The sequence below is a fragment of the Oncorhynchus tshawytscha genome, linkage group LG25, assembly GCF_018296145.1.
Source record: "Oncorhynchus tshawytscha isolate Ot180627B linkage group LG25, Otsh_v2.0, whole genome shotgun sequence".
NCBI classification, from domain to species: domain Eukaryota; kingdom Metazoa; phylum Chordata; class Actinopteri; order Salmoniformes; family Salmonidae; genus Oncorhynchus; species Oncorhynchus tshawytscha.
The window spans coordinates 36,442,115-36,457,343 of NC_056453.1; the positions used below are offsets into that span (position 1 = coordinate 36,442,115).

A 15,229-nucleotide genomic window follows, 5' to 3' on the forward strand; every position below is an offset into this window, starting at 1 on the left:
TTCCCTGTATAAAGCTCCACCATGTGTATTTTATTCCTCGTGTTACTATTATTATTTAATATTCTGCATCGTTGGGAAGGGAACGTAAGCAAGCATTGCAAAGCACCAGAAAGAAGCCTATTTTTCCCATTCAGGGTAGAGTTACATCCAGAAAGTTGGTGAAACAAAATAAAATCACGCAGCAAATGAAGAAATTAATGCAACAGCTAGGCCTATAATTTATTTTTCCCGAGCTTAGAAACATTTAGCCCATAAGTGTTTGCCTGTTGAAAGGCATTAGCAGAGCAGCCATGATGTGTAGGGATAACGCTAACCCCATGCGTCTCTGCCAGGCCCTTGTTCCTCTGAGCCTGCCACCGAGCAGAGCAGCCCTTGTTCCTCTGAGCCTGTCACCGAGCAGAGCAGCCCATGTTCCTCTGAGCCTGTCACCGAGCAGAGCAGCCCTTGTTCCTCTGAGCCTGTCACCGAGCAGAGCAGCCCTTGTTCCTCTGAGCCTGTCACCGAGCAGAGCAGCCCTTGTTCCTCTGAGCCTGCCACCGAGCAGAGCAGCCCTTGTTCCTCTGAGCCTGTCACCGAGCAGAGCAGCCCTTGTTCCTCTGTGCCTGCCACCGAGCAGAGCAGCCCTTGTTCCTCTGAGCCTGTCACCGAGCAGAGCAGCCCTTGTTCCTCTGAGCCTGTCACCGAGCAGAGCAGCCCTTGTTCCTCTGAGCCTGCCACCGAGCAGAGCAGCCCATGTTCCTCTGAGCCTGCCACCGAGCAGAGCAGCCCATGTTCCTCTGTGCCTGCCACCGAGCAGAGCAGCCCTTGTTCCTCTGAGCCTGCCACCGAGCAGAGCAGCCCTTGTTCCTCTGAGCCTGTCACCGAGCAGAGCAGCCCATGTTCCTCTGAGCCTGTCACCGAGCAGAGCAGCCCTTGTTCCTCTGAGCCTGCCACCGAGCAGAGCAGCCCTTGTTCCTCTGAGCCTGCCACCGAGCAGAGCAGCCCTTGTTCCTCTGAGCCTGTCACCGAGCAGAGCAGCCCATGTTCCTCTGAGCCTGCCACCGAGCAGAGCAGCCCTTGTTCCTCTGAGCCTGTCACCGAGCAGAGCAGCCCATGTTCCTCTGAGCCTGCCACCGAGCAGAGCAGCCCATGTTCCTCTGAGCCTGCCACCGAGCAGAGCAGCCCTTGTTCCTCTGAGCCTGCCACCGAGCAGAGCAGCCCTTGTTCCTCTGAGCCTGCCACCGAGCAGAGCAGCCCTTGTTCCTCTGAGCCTGCCACCGAGCAGAGCAGCCCTTGTTCCTCTGAGCCTGCCACAGAGCAGAGCAGCCCTTGTTCCTCTGAGCCTGCCACCGAGCAGAGCAGCCCATGTTCCTCTGAGCCTGCCACCGAGCAGAGCAGCCCTTGTTCCTCTGAGCCTGCCACCGAGCAGAGCAGTCCTTGTTCCTCTGAGCCTGCCACCGAGCAGAGCAGCCCTTGTTCCTCTGAGCCTGCCACCGAGCAGAGCAGCCATGATGAAAGCACAGCACAGGCAGATAACAGCAACAAAGAAGTTTCACAGAGAGAGGGAAGGTTTAAGGAGAATACTGTCATTAGCAACAATGATACGCTAGGCTAATCTTGTGCTCTGTTTGACAGGAATCTATACAAATAAGTAACACTGAAGCTCAAAACCCACACTGAGGGTGCATCCCAAATGCCATCATATTCACTATACAGTACACTACTTTTGACCAGGGGACTTTTGACCAGGGTCCAAAGTAGTGCAATATATAGGGAATAGGGTGGCATTTGAGACATGTATTGTACTGTACCAGCTAAGGCTGGCACAACTACTATATAACCGTGCAACCAATGATTATGGATGAACACCGTAATGAAAATAAAAAATACAAAAAAAATTATAAAATTGTGTGGAACGAACAGCCGGGCATTCGTGCGGTTTGAGTCTGTTTCTGCGGTAACATGGACTCTTAACAACGTGACGAAACATTGTTGCTACTTGCTGAAACAGCAAACTAGTCTTCAGTTGCCTAGGCAACACCCCCCACAATGCAGCAGCAGCACACATAGAAACAGAATGAAATTGGAACCTCATACGTACACTAGCAATGGCTGCCTTGTATTGTGATGCAATCATTTCTATGGTAACGTAGAATGTTCATTCAAATGATGTTAAGTGATGTGGCTCGTGCAATGGAATGAACTTTTTGTAATGCCAGTTGAGTTGAATGAACAAATCATAGAGCATATTTTAGCATTTTTACCTCCTGCTTTGCTCCTATGGGTACACTCGCAATGGTCTCCAGTCCACCCAATATGACATTGTTGACTTGAATGGGGATGCCCATTCTATTCATTCCATTTCTATGGCAGAGCAGAGCAGAGGAGAGGTTATGCCCCCCCGAACGGTTATTACGGTCACATTGCCAGCCAATTAATATCATCCCAAATTCCATGACCATCACAGCCCTAGTACCAGCGTCTTGTTTTTGGAGACTAAGTCATGTTGTTGTGGGGTTTGACGCCAATTAACTTCAAATTGTCTGACCGTTAAATGGATCACTGGTTGTGGTGGATGATTGAACCTGATACTGCCATGTTGAAAAAGTTTCCCTTGATACAGAGAATAGTATCACTCGAATAAGGGACAGGCAATCTCTGTTTCACTCTCCCATACTATCCTCTGCTGTACATTACATCAAGCCAACAGATACACATGCTCTGAAAACGAACACAGGCAGCATCAGGAATTAAACGGGGAAGCAGGTAAGTGTGTGTGTCGAGGTACTCACTGGTTTTGTTGTATGTGACCTTGGCCAGGAGTTTTTGGGCCAGGAGGATGTCTCCACTCTTCACTGCCACCAGGAGGTCCTGCTCCTTACCCATGATCGACCACCACACAAGCGACCACACACGGCCCTTACGAGGTCAGTAGTCTAAGCGGTCCTTGGCAGTCGAGGGCTCAACTTCACACAGTCAGGTGCATGTTGAGTCCTTCAGCTCTTCAAATTCAGATACAATGATGATGAACGTATAGAGGAGCGTCACAAAACACCCAAACCAGCCAGACAGTCAGTCTGTGTCAATCAGATTGGAACGGACCAGACCATTGTTATTAACTGGGTGAGGCTAGGCACCAGCACCACCAGGTCGTTTGGTTTCCAGAGTGTGTTTGTGTGTGGGGCCTGGTTGTTGTCTGTCCTGGTCTAAATTAAAATGTAGTATTTCTGGAGTTGTCCTCAGGGCAGGGTGTGTCGCGTAGTCTACTTGTCCTCAGGGCTGGGTGTGTTTCAGGTTCTCCTCTGTGTCCGCCAACCTGGAACAGTAGAACCTGCCATTAGAAAACAGAGACATGCCTTCACGAGCTGGGAATTTACTACTATTCAATGAAACAACTTGCAAAGCTCAGTGTGGAGCCAATGCACTGCTAGGTTAGTACTAGTACATTCCAAGTATACAGCAATGTAAATGATAAACAAAAATGACTTTATCAAGGATGAAATCCCCTCTAAATATTCTATTGGTATAAGTGTGTTATTACAGGTTGTTACTACAACCTAATTAAAGATGGTGTCATTCTAAAACCATTATTTCACTCAGGAAGCCCTTCCACCATGGTTACCTGAGGATCATTCCATGCCTGAATACATCTCCTTTACTCCTCCCACTTTCCCCTCAACTGTTTTTTTTTCTTCCCTAGGAGCTGTCTGGAACTCCAATTGCCAATTCTCCTAAGGTAGTACGTAACATAGGGAATAGGGTGACATTAGGAACGCAGAGTAGAAGGCAGAAGTGACTGCATCTTAATCCCATTCCCTAAATGCTACATCACAGAGGACAAAGCCATGCAGCAGCACTAAGGGGATAAAAAATATCCAGGCGAAAGGTAAAAAAAACATTTTAAAAAGTATTATTTTATATATATATATATATATATATATATATATATATATATATAGTTCCAGTCATACATTTGGACACACCTACTCATTCCAGGGTTTTTATTTTATTTGTACTATTTTCTACATTGTAGAATACTAGTGAAGACGTCAAAACTATGAAATAACACAAATGGAATCATGTAGTAACCAAAAAAATAATGTTTTTGTTTCAAAGTAGCCACACTTTGCCCTGACAGCTTTGCATACTCTTGGCATTCTCTCAACCAGCTTCATGAGGTAGACACCTGGAATGCATTTCAATTAACAGGTGTGCCTTGTTAAATAATTTGTGGAATTTCTTTCCTTCTTAATGCCTTTGAGCCAATCAGTGTAGTGACAAGGTAGGGGTGGTATACAGAAGATGGTCTTTTTCCAAATAGGGCTAAGTCCATATTATGTCAAGAACAGCTCAAATAAGCAAAGAGAAACAACAGTCCATCATTACTTTAAGACATGAAGGTCAGTCAATACGGAACATTTCAAGAACTTTGAAAGTTTCTTCAAGTGCAGTCGCAAAAACCATTAAGGACTATGATGAAACTGGCTCTCATGAGAACCGCCACAGGAAAGGATGACCCAGAGTTACCTCTGATGCAGAGGATAAGTTCATTAGAATTACCAGCCTCAAATTGCAGCCCAAATAAATGCTAGTAAGTAACAGACATCTCAAAAACAACTGTTCAGAGGAGACTGCATGAATCAGGCCTTCATGGTCAAATTGCAGCAAAGAAACCACTACTAAAGGACACCAATAAGAAGAGACTTGCTTGGGCCAAGAAACACGAGCAATGGACATTAGACCGGTGGAAAGCTGTCCTTTGGTCTGATGAGTCCAAATATGATATTTTTGGTTCCAACCGCCGTGTCTCTGTGAGACGCAGACTAGGTGAACATATGATCTCCGCATGTGTGGTTCCGACCATGAAGCATGGAGGAGGAGGTGTGATGTTGTGGGGGTGTTTTGCTGGGGACACTGATTTATTTAGAATTCAAAGCACACTTAACCAGCATGGCTACCACAGCATTCTGCAGCGATACGCCATCACATCTGGTTTGTGCGATGACCAACTATGAAATAACACATATGGAAACATGTGGTAACAAAAAGTGTTAAACAAATCAAAATATATTTTACATTTTAGTTTCTTCAAATTGCCACCCTTTTCCTTGATGGCAGCTTTGCACACTCAGGGTATTCTCTCAACCAGCTTCACCTGGAATGCTTTTCCAACCATCTTGAAGGAGATCCCACGTATGCTGAGCACTTGTCGGCTGCTTTTCCTTCACTCTGCGGTCCGACTCATCCCAAACCATCTCAATTGGGTTGAGGTCGGGGGATTGTGGAGGCCAGGTCATCTGATGCAGCACTCCATCACTCTCTGTCTTGGTAAAATAGCCCTTACATAACCTGGAGGTGTGTTGGGTCATTGTCCTGTTGAAAAACAAATGATAACCCCACACTGCAGAATGCTGTGGTATCCATGCTGGTAAAGTGTGCCTTGAATTCTAAATAAATCAGTGTCACCAGCAAAGCACACCCACAACATCACACCTCCTCCTCCATGCTTCATGGTCGGAACCACACATGCGGAGATCATATGTTCACCTACTCTGCGTCTCACAAAAACACGACGGTACCAGTACCCCCTGTATATAGCCTCCACATTGACTCTGTACCGTAACACCCTGTATATACAGTGCCTTGCGAAAGTATTCGGCCCCCTTGAACTTTGCGACCTTTTGCCACATTTCAGGCTTCAAACATAAAGATATAAAACTGTATTTTTTGTGAAGAATCAACAACAAGTGGGACACAATCATGAAGTGGAACGACATTTATTGGATATTTCAAACTTTTTTAACAAATCAAAAACTGAAAAATTGGGCGTGCAAAATTACTCAATGTGCTATAGACTTGGCAAATAATTTTCCTTCACAAGGACAATAATATATTCTTTCTATTTTACTCTATCCCATTCAATTACATTTTTCCCCCATTCTTCTGAAAGCTTGTGCTGGGACATAATGATGTCTGGCACAACAACGTGTTAGAAGGAGGAGCTGTTATTGGTGTCTGTCTGTCTACAGCAGGGCTTCTGTTTACCATCAGGTTGTGGGACTAACTACATCTAGCCTATACAACACTGTGATAGGTTATTGTACACATCAGATCACATCAGCTTTGATGATAATATCATGCTATTTTAGGCTACACTTAAGTGAAGGGAGATGGCATCATGTAAGGAAGCAGTCATGAAACCATGTTTACTCCATTCAGAAGTTAGGCTATATGATCTCATTACTTTTTAACTAGGCAAGTCAGATAAGAACAAATTCTTATTTACAATGACAGCCTACCCTGGCCAAACACTAACGACGATGGGTCAATTGTGCGCTGCCCTATGGGACTCCCAATCACGGCCGGTTGTGATACAGCCTGGAATCAAACCAGGGTCTGTATTGACGCCTCTAGCACAGAGATGTAGTGCCCGATCAGCTAGTTGTAGCTTAATGCCATTCATTTGTGACATGATGAGCCACTAATTTAAAACAGGTCAGGCACCTTGCTTGCCAGCTAGCAAATGACTATTGATTGACACCAAGCCCAATACACACAGTTTCCCAAACTCGACACCCCCCCCCCCTGCACGTTTTGTTTTTCTCCCTAGCACTACACAGCTGATTCAAATCATCAAAGCTTGATGATGAGTTGGACATTTGAATCAGCTGTGTAGTGCTAGGACTAAAAACAAAACGGGAGTTTAAGAAACCTTGGTTTAGAGGGTGTCACAACGTCACATCATAGTTTAATCAGCAGCTGTCCATGAGGGAGGCACATGTAGAAACATTTGTAACTAAACAGTGGTGCTAGCTAGATTGCGTCCCTGTAGTTAGGGAAATAAACTGGCCTTAAAACAAACCTGATACAGCCAGCTATATAGGCTACTATTGACAAGCAGGTGTACCCATCTACCTTGAAACACAAACAGATCAGTGGCTTTCAAATCTCTCCTCCGGATCCCCCGGACGTTTCACCCAATCAAGTGCTTTTTGATTTGTGGTCTTGCAAGACCACTCAATAATAAACGAACGAAGAGGGAAATACTAACTCACCAGAAAATGTTGACAGATGTTATCCGGTCCTTGACCTTGGACTGGTGAAGGGTTGAAGCCAGGGTGTAGTGCTCAGCGAGTCAGGTGCTTGTAGACTCAATGGAATCTGCCTGTATGAAGAAGTTATGCTGCTACTGGCAGCACATAATCCAGAAAACGTTTAGATAAATTATTGAAAGTCAAACTGACATTATTCAGTTAAATCTTACTTTGCTTCCAGTAAATAAAATCCTGTCATCCTCGCCAGACAGACCATTCCTGAAGGATAAATCGCCGGACTTGTCCCTGCGCTAGGAGGACATATCTTTCTCCAAATCCCTCTGCGACCTAGAGCAAAGCGCGCGGCTCCGCCTCCACACGCATCAAAACTCTGGAGAACTTCATCGCGAATTAAAACACAGATCCAGGATCAGATGACCATGCTCCCATACTATTCTTAATCATTAGGGGAGTGAACAAATACCTGACTCTGTATCAGTAGTTAGGCTAAAGTTATAATTTATTGGAGATGTCCATAATAGACAAGACATGGTTTTAGGTCGGGTTTACCATGTAGAAATATTCAAAAGCAGCGCAATCCAAGTGGCATTAAATTGCTCTGATAGGATTTTGAACGGAGTTTGTGTATGTGGTCGAGGAAACATAAATAAAACGGTCCACAGTTCGAAGTTGTTAGGTTTTAGTGACACCTGCTGGTAAAACGGGGTATCGTAAGTAACACACCCGTTGCACTCAAATCAAATGGACCGCTGCAGTGTGCTTTCAAAAGTACGACAATGAAAGACATGTATTTTAGTCTTGTTTAAACAATGAATCATGTATAGCTTCTCTTACAGAGCGAATAAACTATCAGAAACAGATTAATTCAAGAATTTAAAAATGTTAACCATTCTTTGCAATTTTAACACAATCTTGCATCACTCAAAGAATGTTCTGTCTAGGTAGCAAACTCAAACATGAGTGGGAGTGAGTGTTACAATGCCTCCTATCTCCTTGGCTCATTGCACTCTTTCTGAACAACTCACAGTGAATTCAACACGGAAATTACTTAGAGTTTTGAGTCATCTGAGGATACATTGGTTTTTATCTGTAACATCTATGTACAATGAAAATGCAGCGATTAAAAATGTACAGTGAATGATAAAAGCCTAAGGATGATATTCCCTTTCCAATGTACAGTTTGATACATTTTTTGTCATGGAACTTCTTCCATGTTTTCATCTCCTTTATATAATCATGATTGACGACAAATACAAAATTGGTGAGTGCTGTTTGTCGTAGTAGTAGTTTGAGTACTTGTAGTCCAAGGTGCTGAAGCCATATGCACCTGCTTGAGAGAAAAGACAAGAAGATCATTTCATATTGTGAACTGACACTTCATGAGAACCACACAATGCATCTTCAGTGAGTAGTTTTCACTGGGTACCGGGTGGACATGTCCCCACCCACATTCTGAAATATAATTTTTGTCCCACCCCCAGTTTAATCATTGGAATGTGATACAAAACAAGGCAACAGTGTGCATTAGGACCATGCGGACGCCTACAAACAGTCAGGTAGGCTGTTTTGGAGTGTTTATCTGACTGAAAAAAAATTGCATATATATATATATATATATATACACTATCGTCAAAAGTATATACACCTACTCATTCAAGGGTATTTCTTGATTTTTACTATTTTCTATATTGTAAAATAATGGCTAAGACATCAAAACTATGAAATAACACATGTGGAATCATGTAGTAAACAAAAAAGTGTTAAACAAATCAAAATCTATTTTATATTTCACATTCTTCAAATTGCCACCCTTTGCCTTGATGACAGCTTTACACACTTGTCATTCTCTCAACCAGCTTTATGAGGTAGTCACCTGGAATGCATTTCAATTAACAGGTGTGCCTTCTTAAAAGTTAATTTGTGGAATTTCTTTCTTTCTTAATGTGTTTGATCAGTTGTGTTGTGACAAGGTAGGGGGGTATACAGAGGATAGCCTTATTTCAAATCGAATCAAAGTTTATTTGTCACGTGAGCTGAATACAACAGGTGTAGTAGACCTTACAGTGAAGTGCAAAACAGGTATTAGGTGAACAATGTGTAAGTAAAGACATAAAACAACAGTAAAGAGACAGGCTATATACAGTAGCAAGACTATACAAGTAGCAAGGCTACATACAGACACCGGTTAGTCAGGCTGATTGAGGTAGTATGTACATACATGTAGATACTGTTAAAGTGACTATTCATACATGATGAACAGAGAGTAGCAGTAGCGTAAAAGAGGGGTTGGCGGATGGTGGGTGGGACACAATGCAGATAGCCCGGTTAGCCAATGTGCGGGAGCACTGGTTGGTCGGCCCAATTGAGGTAGTATGCACATGAATGTATAGTTAAAGTGACTATGCATATATGATAAACAGAGAGTAGCAGCAGCATAAAAAGAGGGGTTGGGGGGAGGCACACAATGCAATGCTTTGCTGGTGACAATGTCTGGAATTTATTTAGAATTCAAGGCACACTTAACCAGCATGGCTACCACAGCATTCTGCAGTGATACACCATCGCATCTGGTTTGGGCTTAGTGGGATTATCATTTGTTTTTCAACAGGACAATGACCCAACACAACTCCAGGCTGTGTAAGGGCTATTTTACCAAGAAGGAGAGTGATGGAGTGCTGCATCAGATGACCTGTCCTCCACAATCACCCGACCTCAACCCAATTGAGATGGTTGAGGATGAGTTGGACCGCTTAGTGAAGGAAAAGTAGCTAACAAGTGCACGGCATATGTGGGAACTCCTTCAAGACTGTTGGAAAAGCATTCCAGGTGAAGCTGGTTAAGAGAATGCCGAGAGTGTGCAAAGCTGCCATCTAGGCAAAGGATGGCTAGTTGAAGAATGTCAAATACAAAATACATTTTGATTTGTTTAACACTTTTTTGTTACTACATTATTCCATATGTGTTATTTCATAGTTTTAATGTCTTCACTGTTATTCTACAATGTAGAATATAGTAAAAATACAGAAAAACCCTTAAATGAGTAGGTGTTCTAAAACTTTTGACCGGTAGTGTACACTGTATGGTTCTAGGGTTGTCTTCAGCCTCCAGGGCCTCAGAAACCTGTCAGGAGTTACCTCCGACACTACATTTGTGTCATGTTGACCCTGGAGTCAAGTTAACCTTTGAAGGGCCCTCAAGAGTCGGTCCTACCTGCTCCAGATGTATCTGAGGAAGTCAGGGTGGAGAAAGTAGTAGCTGCTCTTGTTAAAATGGCCGCCATAATATGATCTCAGCCTGGAACAGAATCAGTAAACACGATACCCCATGAAATGTCAAGCGCTTTCAGAAATGCTCAGAAATCATATCAAAACAAATGCGTTGATAATAATAGTTATTACGTCCGTCCATTAAATGTCTCTGCTGGTATTCTTCTGTTCTTCGTCAGTGACTCTAGGAAGTTGCAGTATATTGAGCCTTCTGGGATCAGAACACACAGATAAAAAAGATGGAATGAGGATTCCATGTTAAAGGTTGAAGTGATTTTTGTTCTCTTATCTTACCTTTATCTAAACCATTATGTCCCATTGAGATAAAGGATCTCTTGTGTAGTTGAGGGGGGTATCTTCATTTAAAAATCACTGGATGATTCAGAAGATTTACTGCTGTTGTCACTGTCTGTGTCCAGCGCTTGAGTTGGGTTGAGTTCCTGTTCCTCATAGAATATTAGCTCAAAAGTATTGTGGTGCTCCTTGCACCTAAATATAAAACAGTACCGGCACCCAAAATAAGTACAGACTCCGATTTCAGTCCAAGTCAAGAACTGTGCGTCCCAAATGACACCCTGTCCCCTAAATATCCCCTATGGGCCCTGGTTAAAAGTAGTGGAATAGGGTGCTGTTTGGTAGGCAGCCATTGTTACACACCTTGTTGTGGGGTAGCTGTCTGAAGCCTTGTTTCTTCAGACTGCCCAGTGATGATGGAGAAGGATGTGTGGACGTAGACGGATGTTCTGCTTCCAACGTCGTGTTCAAAACCAGCAGTGACAGCCCCAGTCATCCTAAAGGAGATACATGTATGTTTAGTTTCCAACAGGTCTAAAGGTTGTTTTTTTTAGTTACCAACTGGTTCAGGGTCAGATTATTGTTTAGCTAACTGATGGGTATTGTCAGAACTGGGAGCTGAGAGCTGATCCTGAATCAGTTACAAGGCCCTAACCAGATTAAAACCATTTGACATTTACATCAGCTTTATGAGAAATGCCCCTCACAAGATCACAAAGTTCAACAATCCTACTCAAAGTACAATCTTTGTGTGAGCACACCTCACCTAAACACAGAGTCACATGCATCTATAACGTTCCCCATCCCAGAGTTGTTGAGTATTCCTCCATTGTCCACCACAGCACAGCAAATACTTATTTTCCACCATAATTTGGAAATAAATTCATTCAAAATCCTACAATGTAATTTTCTGGATTTTCTTTTCTCATTTTGTCTGTCATAGTTGAAGTGTACCTATGATGAAAATTACAGGCCTCTCTCATCTTTTTAAGTGGGAGAACTTGCACAATTGGTGGCTGACTAAATACTTTTTTGCCCCACTGTATATATATTTTACACATATACTGAACAAAAATATAAATGCAACATGTAAAGTGTTGGTCCCATGTTTCATGAGCTGAAATAACTGATCACAGAACATTTCTATATGCACAGAAAGCTTATTTCTCTCAAATATTGTGCACAAATTTGTTACCATTCTTGTTAGTGAGTGTTTCTCCTTTGCTGAGATAATCCATCCACCTGACAGGTGTGGCATATCAAGAAGCTGATTAAACAGCATGATCATCACATAGGTTCAGCTTGTGCTGGGGCAATAAAAAGCCACTTTAAAATGTGCAATTTTGTCACACAACCAATGCTACAGATGTCTCAAGGTTTGAGGAAGTGTGCAATTAGCATGCCAACTACAAATATGTCCACCAGATCTGTTGCCAGAAAATGTAATGTTAATTTCTCTACCATAAGCAGTCTCCAACGTCGTTTTTGAGAATTAGGCAGTAGGTCTAACTGGCCTCAAAACCGCAGACCATGTGTAACCATGCCAGGTCAGGACCTCCACATCTGGCTTCTTCACCTCCAGGATCATCTGAGACAAGTCACCCAGACAGCTGATGAAACTGTGGGTTTATACAACTGAAGAATTTCTGCACAAACTGTCAGAAACTGTCCCAGGAAAGCTCAGCTCGTCATCCTCACCAGGGTCTTGACCTGACAGCAGTTCATCTTTATAGCAGACTTCAGTAGGCAAATGCTCACCTTCGATGGCCACTGGCACGCTGGAGAAGTGTCCTCTTCATGGATGAATCCCGGTTTCAACTGTTCTTGGCAGATGAAAGACAGCGTGTATGGAGTTGTGTGATCAAGCAGTTTGCTGATGTCAACGTTGTGAACAGAGTGCCCCATGGTGGCAGTGGGGTTATGGTATGGACAGTCAAAAGCTATGGACAACAAACACAATTGCATTTCATCAATGGATCAATTGAATGCACAGAGATACCGTGACGAGATCCTGAGGCCCATTGTTGCGCCATTCATCCGCCGCCATCACCTCATGTTTCAGCATGATAATGCACAGCCCCGTGTCGCAAGGATCTGTGCACAATTTTTGGAAGCTGGAAATGTCCCAATTCATCCGTGGCCTGTATACTCACCAGATATGCCAGCCATTGAGCCTGTGTGGGATGCTCTGGATGGATGTGTATGACAGCGTGTTCCAGTTTCCGCCAATATCCAGCAACTTCGCACAGCCATTGAAGAGGAGTGGGACAACATTCCACAGGAAACAATCAACAGCCTGATCAACTCTATGCGAAGGAGATGTGTCACACTACATGAGGCAAATGGTGGTCACACCAGATACTGGTTTTCTGATCCACCATTTTTGTAAAGGTACAGGTGACCAGCAGATGCATATCTCTATTCCCAGTGAAATCAATAGATTAGCGCTTAATGAATGTATTTCAATTGACTGATTTCCTTATATAAACTGTAACTCAGTAAAATCGTAGACATTTTTGCATGTTGAGTTTATATTTATCCCCTTATTTGTGATGGCACAAAACTACCTCCATACTTCTATTCATATGTATGGGTTACCTTCAGATGAGTCCTGTGTGACACTTGTGGCCGATGTAGAGCAAAACCACCATGTTCGGAAGCTACAGACAGAAGTTGGCGCATCAGCCATTACCGACTTCAGACGAGTCCCTTGACATTTGTTGGGGTCGTAGAGCGAAACGGAGAACACCATCGTGATCGTGAGAGTCTCCCCTCTCCATAATAGTTTTTAGGCCAAACCATTCAGATGCTAGAGGTTTTTGTGAGGTCTGACAAACACCACTGTAGCTCAGCCACCTTCCACCACAGATGGCTGGCATAGGCGGATGTGGTGGATTGAGTCGCAGCCCAAGCAGGTGGTCTAGATAAGCATTGATATACAACACATTTGTTTGTATTTTTCATTTACAAGTCTCAGCCATTATCCGTAAAAAGCTACACATACTGTTATAGTAAACTACAGTAAGAGCTTAGGACGTCAGTCAGAATGTTAGAACAGTAAGAGCTTATCAAAACCTGATAATAGCATCGTGTTAGCCTGGGGTTTATACAGAACACATCTTCAGTGTGGACTCTTTGCTATGAGGACTTGTTTTTGTTGACACTCTCATTGAAGAACACATAACCAGAGACAGCGTGCAGACAAGACTAAAAACTATCAGGAAAGCTTTCCAAGGGTACATTTCTCTGCTTTTCTGATGGATTTGAAAAGCTATGTGTTTTTCCAATGAAGTTACAGTTCTTGTTCTTGCTCCATGGCTGAGCCTGTGACACCTCATTTAGAAACAGTTACAGTGTAAGACAGCTACACTACAGTTTATACACACCTTTCTTTTGTCAAGCATTCTTCCGTTCCCTTCCAGTTGTGTGTCCAAGTTAAGAGTGTTTGGTTCCTATTTTATTTATGTCTAGTGAAGTCATACCCCCCAAAAATGTTGTTTTATACTTACCTTACTTTCATCATGTGTTTGAATAGGTTTATCCTTATCACATTCCCCTGTTCTGTTATGAAACCTGTTCATGAATGTCTCTCCTTTTTTTTGCAGAACCACACACACACACACACACACAAACCTTTACCTCAATAAATATGACATCTGTTTTCTCTCTGACCGCAGCGTTGTATCCCTGGTGACGTCTATCTACCCAGTTACCCATCTTTTTCACCCCACTCTACAGTGCTTTGAGCATGTGGAAAAACGCTGTATAAATCCAATCAATTATTATCGGAGCAAAAAAAGACAGTTCCTGTTTGTGAAATTTATTGTAGTGGTAATATTTACTGTACAAAACAGCTTGTTCATTCAGTGACGTCCTCACTACGTCTGCTGTGTCTTTGGTGTTGTCACTATCTATCTGAAATTATAAACTGGCTGGTTCCAGCCCTGAATGCTGATTGGCTGAAAGTTGTGGTATATTTAAGCAATAAGGCCCGAGGAGGTGTGTTATATGACCAATATACCACGGCTAAGGGCAGTTCTTACGCACGACACAACGCGGAGTGTCTGGACACAGCCCTTATCAGTGGTATATTGGCCATATACCACAAACCCCCGAGGTGCCTTACTGCTATTATAAACTGGTTACCAATGTGATTAGAGCAGTAAAAATACATGTTTTGTCATACCCGTGGTATACGGTCTGATATACCATGGCTGTCGGCCAATCAGCATTCAGGACTCGAACCACCCAGTTTATTATAGACCGTATACCACAAGCATGATAAAACATGTACGTTTACTGCTCTAATTACATTGGTAAACAGTTTATAATTGCAGTAAGGCACCTTGGGGGTTGGTGATATATGGCCGGATTGCGTCGTGCCTAAGAACAGCCCTTAGCCGTGGTTTATTGGCCATATACCACACCCCCTAGGGCCTTATTGCTTAATAGCATCATCTGTGTCACTGTGAAACACCTACAAATCCAACATCAAACAAGCAGTATCAAACAACATTGTCATAACTGTACATATCATACAAATTCATTATACAAATGGTTTCTCCAAAGACTTGAAATTCCAAACGACGTCGGCAAAAATAGTATTTTACTGTAAAAAGTAACGGTGTGTAAAAC

General features: G+C 43.1%; 2 protein-coding genes across 7 annotated transcripts in view; both read right to left on the minus strand.

Annotated features, from left to right (window-relative positions):
• LOC112236150 (caskin-2-like) overlaps positions 1–7,444 on the minus strand; it is a 101,721-nt gene extending 94,277 nt beyond the window's left edge. Inside the window, exons 1-3 of one of the 4 annotated variants that reach the window (XM_042306289.1) lie at positions 7,244–7,441; positions 7,035–7,168; positions 2,772–3,295 (exon numbers count right to left, since the gene is read on the minus strand). In XM_042306289.1, the coding sequence (XP_042162223.1) occupies positions 2,772–2,865 (94 nt within the window). In that variant the 5' untranslated portion in view covers positions 2,866–3,295; positions 7,035–7,168; positions 7,244–7,441. Of the gene's footprint in view, positions 1–2,771; positions 3,311–7,034 lie in introns of all 4 variants that reach the window. The other 3 variants (XM_042306292.1, XM_042306291.1, XM_042306290.1) reach the window with 3 other exon arrangements.
• Positions 7,445–14,393: 6,949 nt separating this feature from the next.
• LOC112236148 (ras-related protein Rab-40B) overlaps positions 14,394–15,229 on the minus strand; it is a 62,846-nt gene continuing 62,010 nt past the window's right edge. For all 3 annotated transcript variants that reach the window (XM_042306295.1, XM_042306294.1, XM_024404727.2), the window contains one exon: positions 14,394–15,229. This exon is cut by the window's right edge and continues 929 nt beyond it. The gene's annotated coding sequence lies outside the window, so the exon portion shown is untranslated.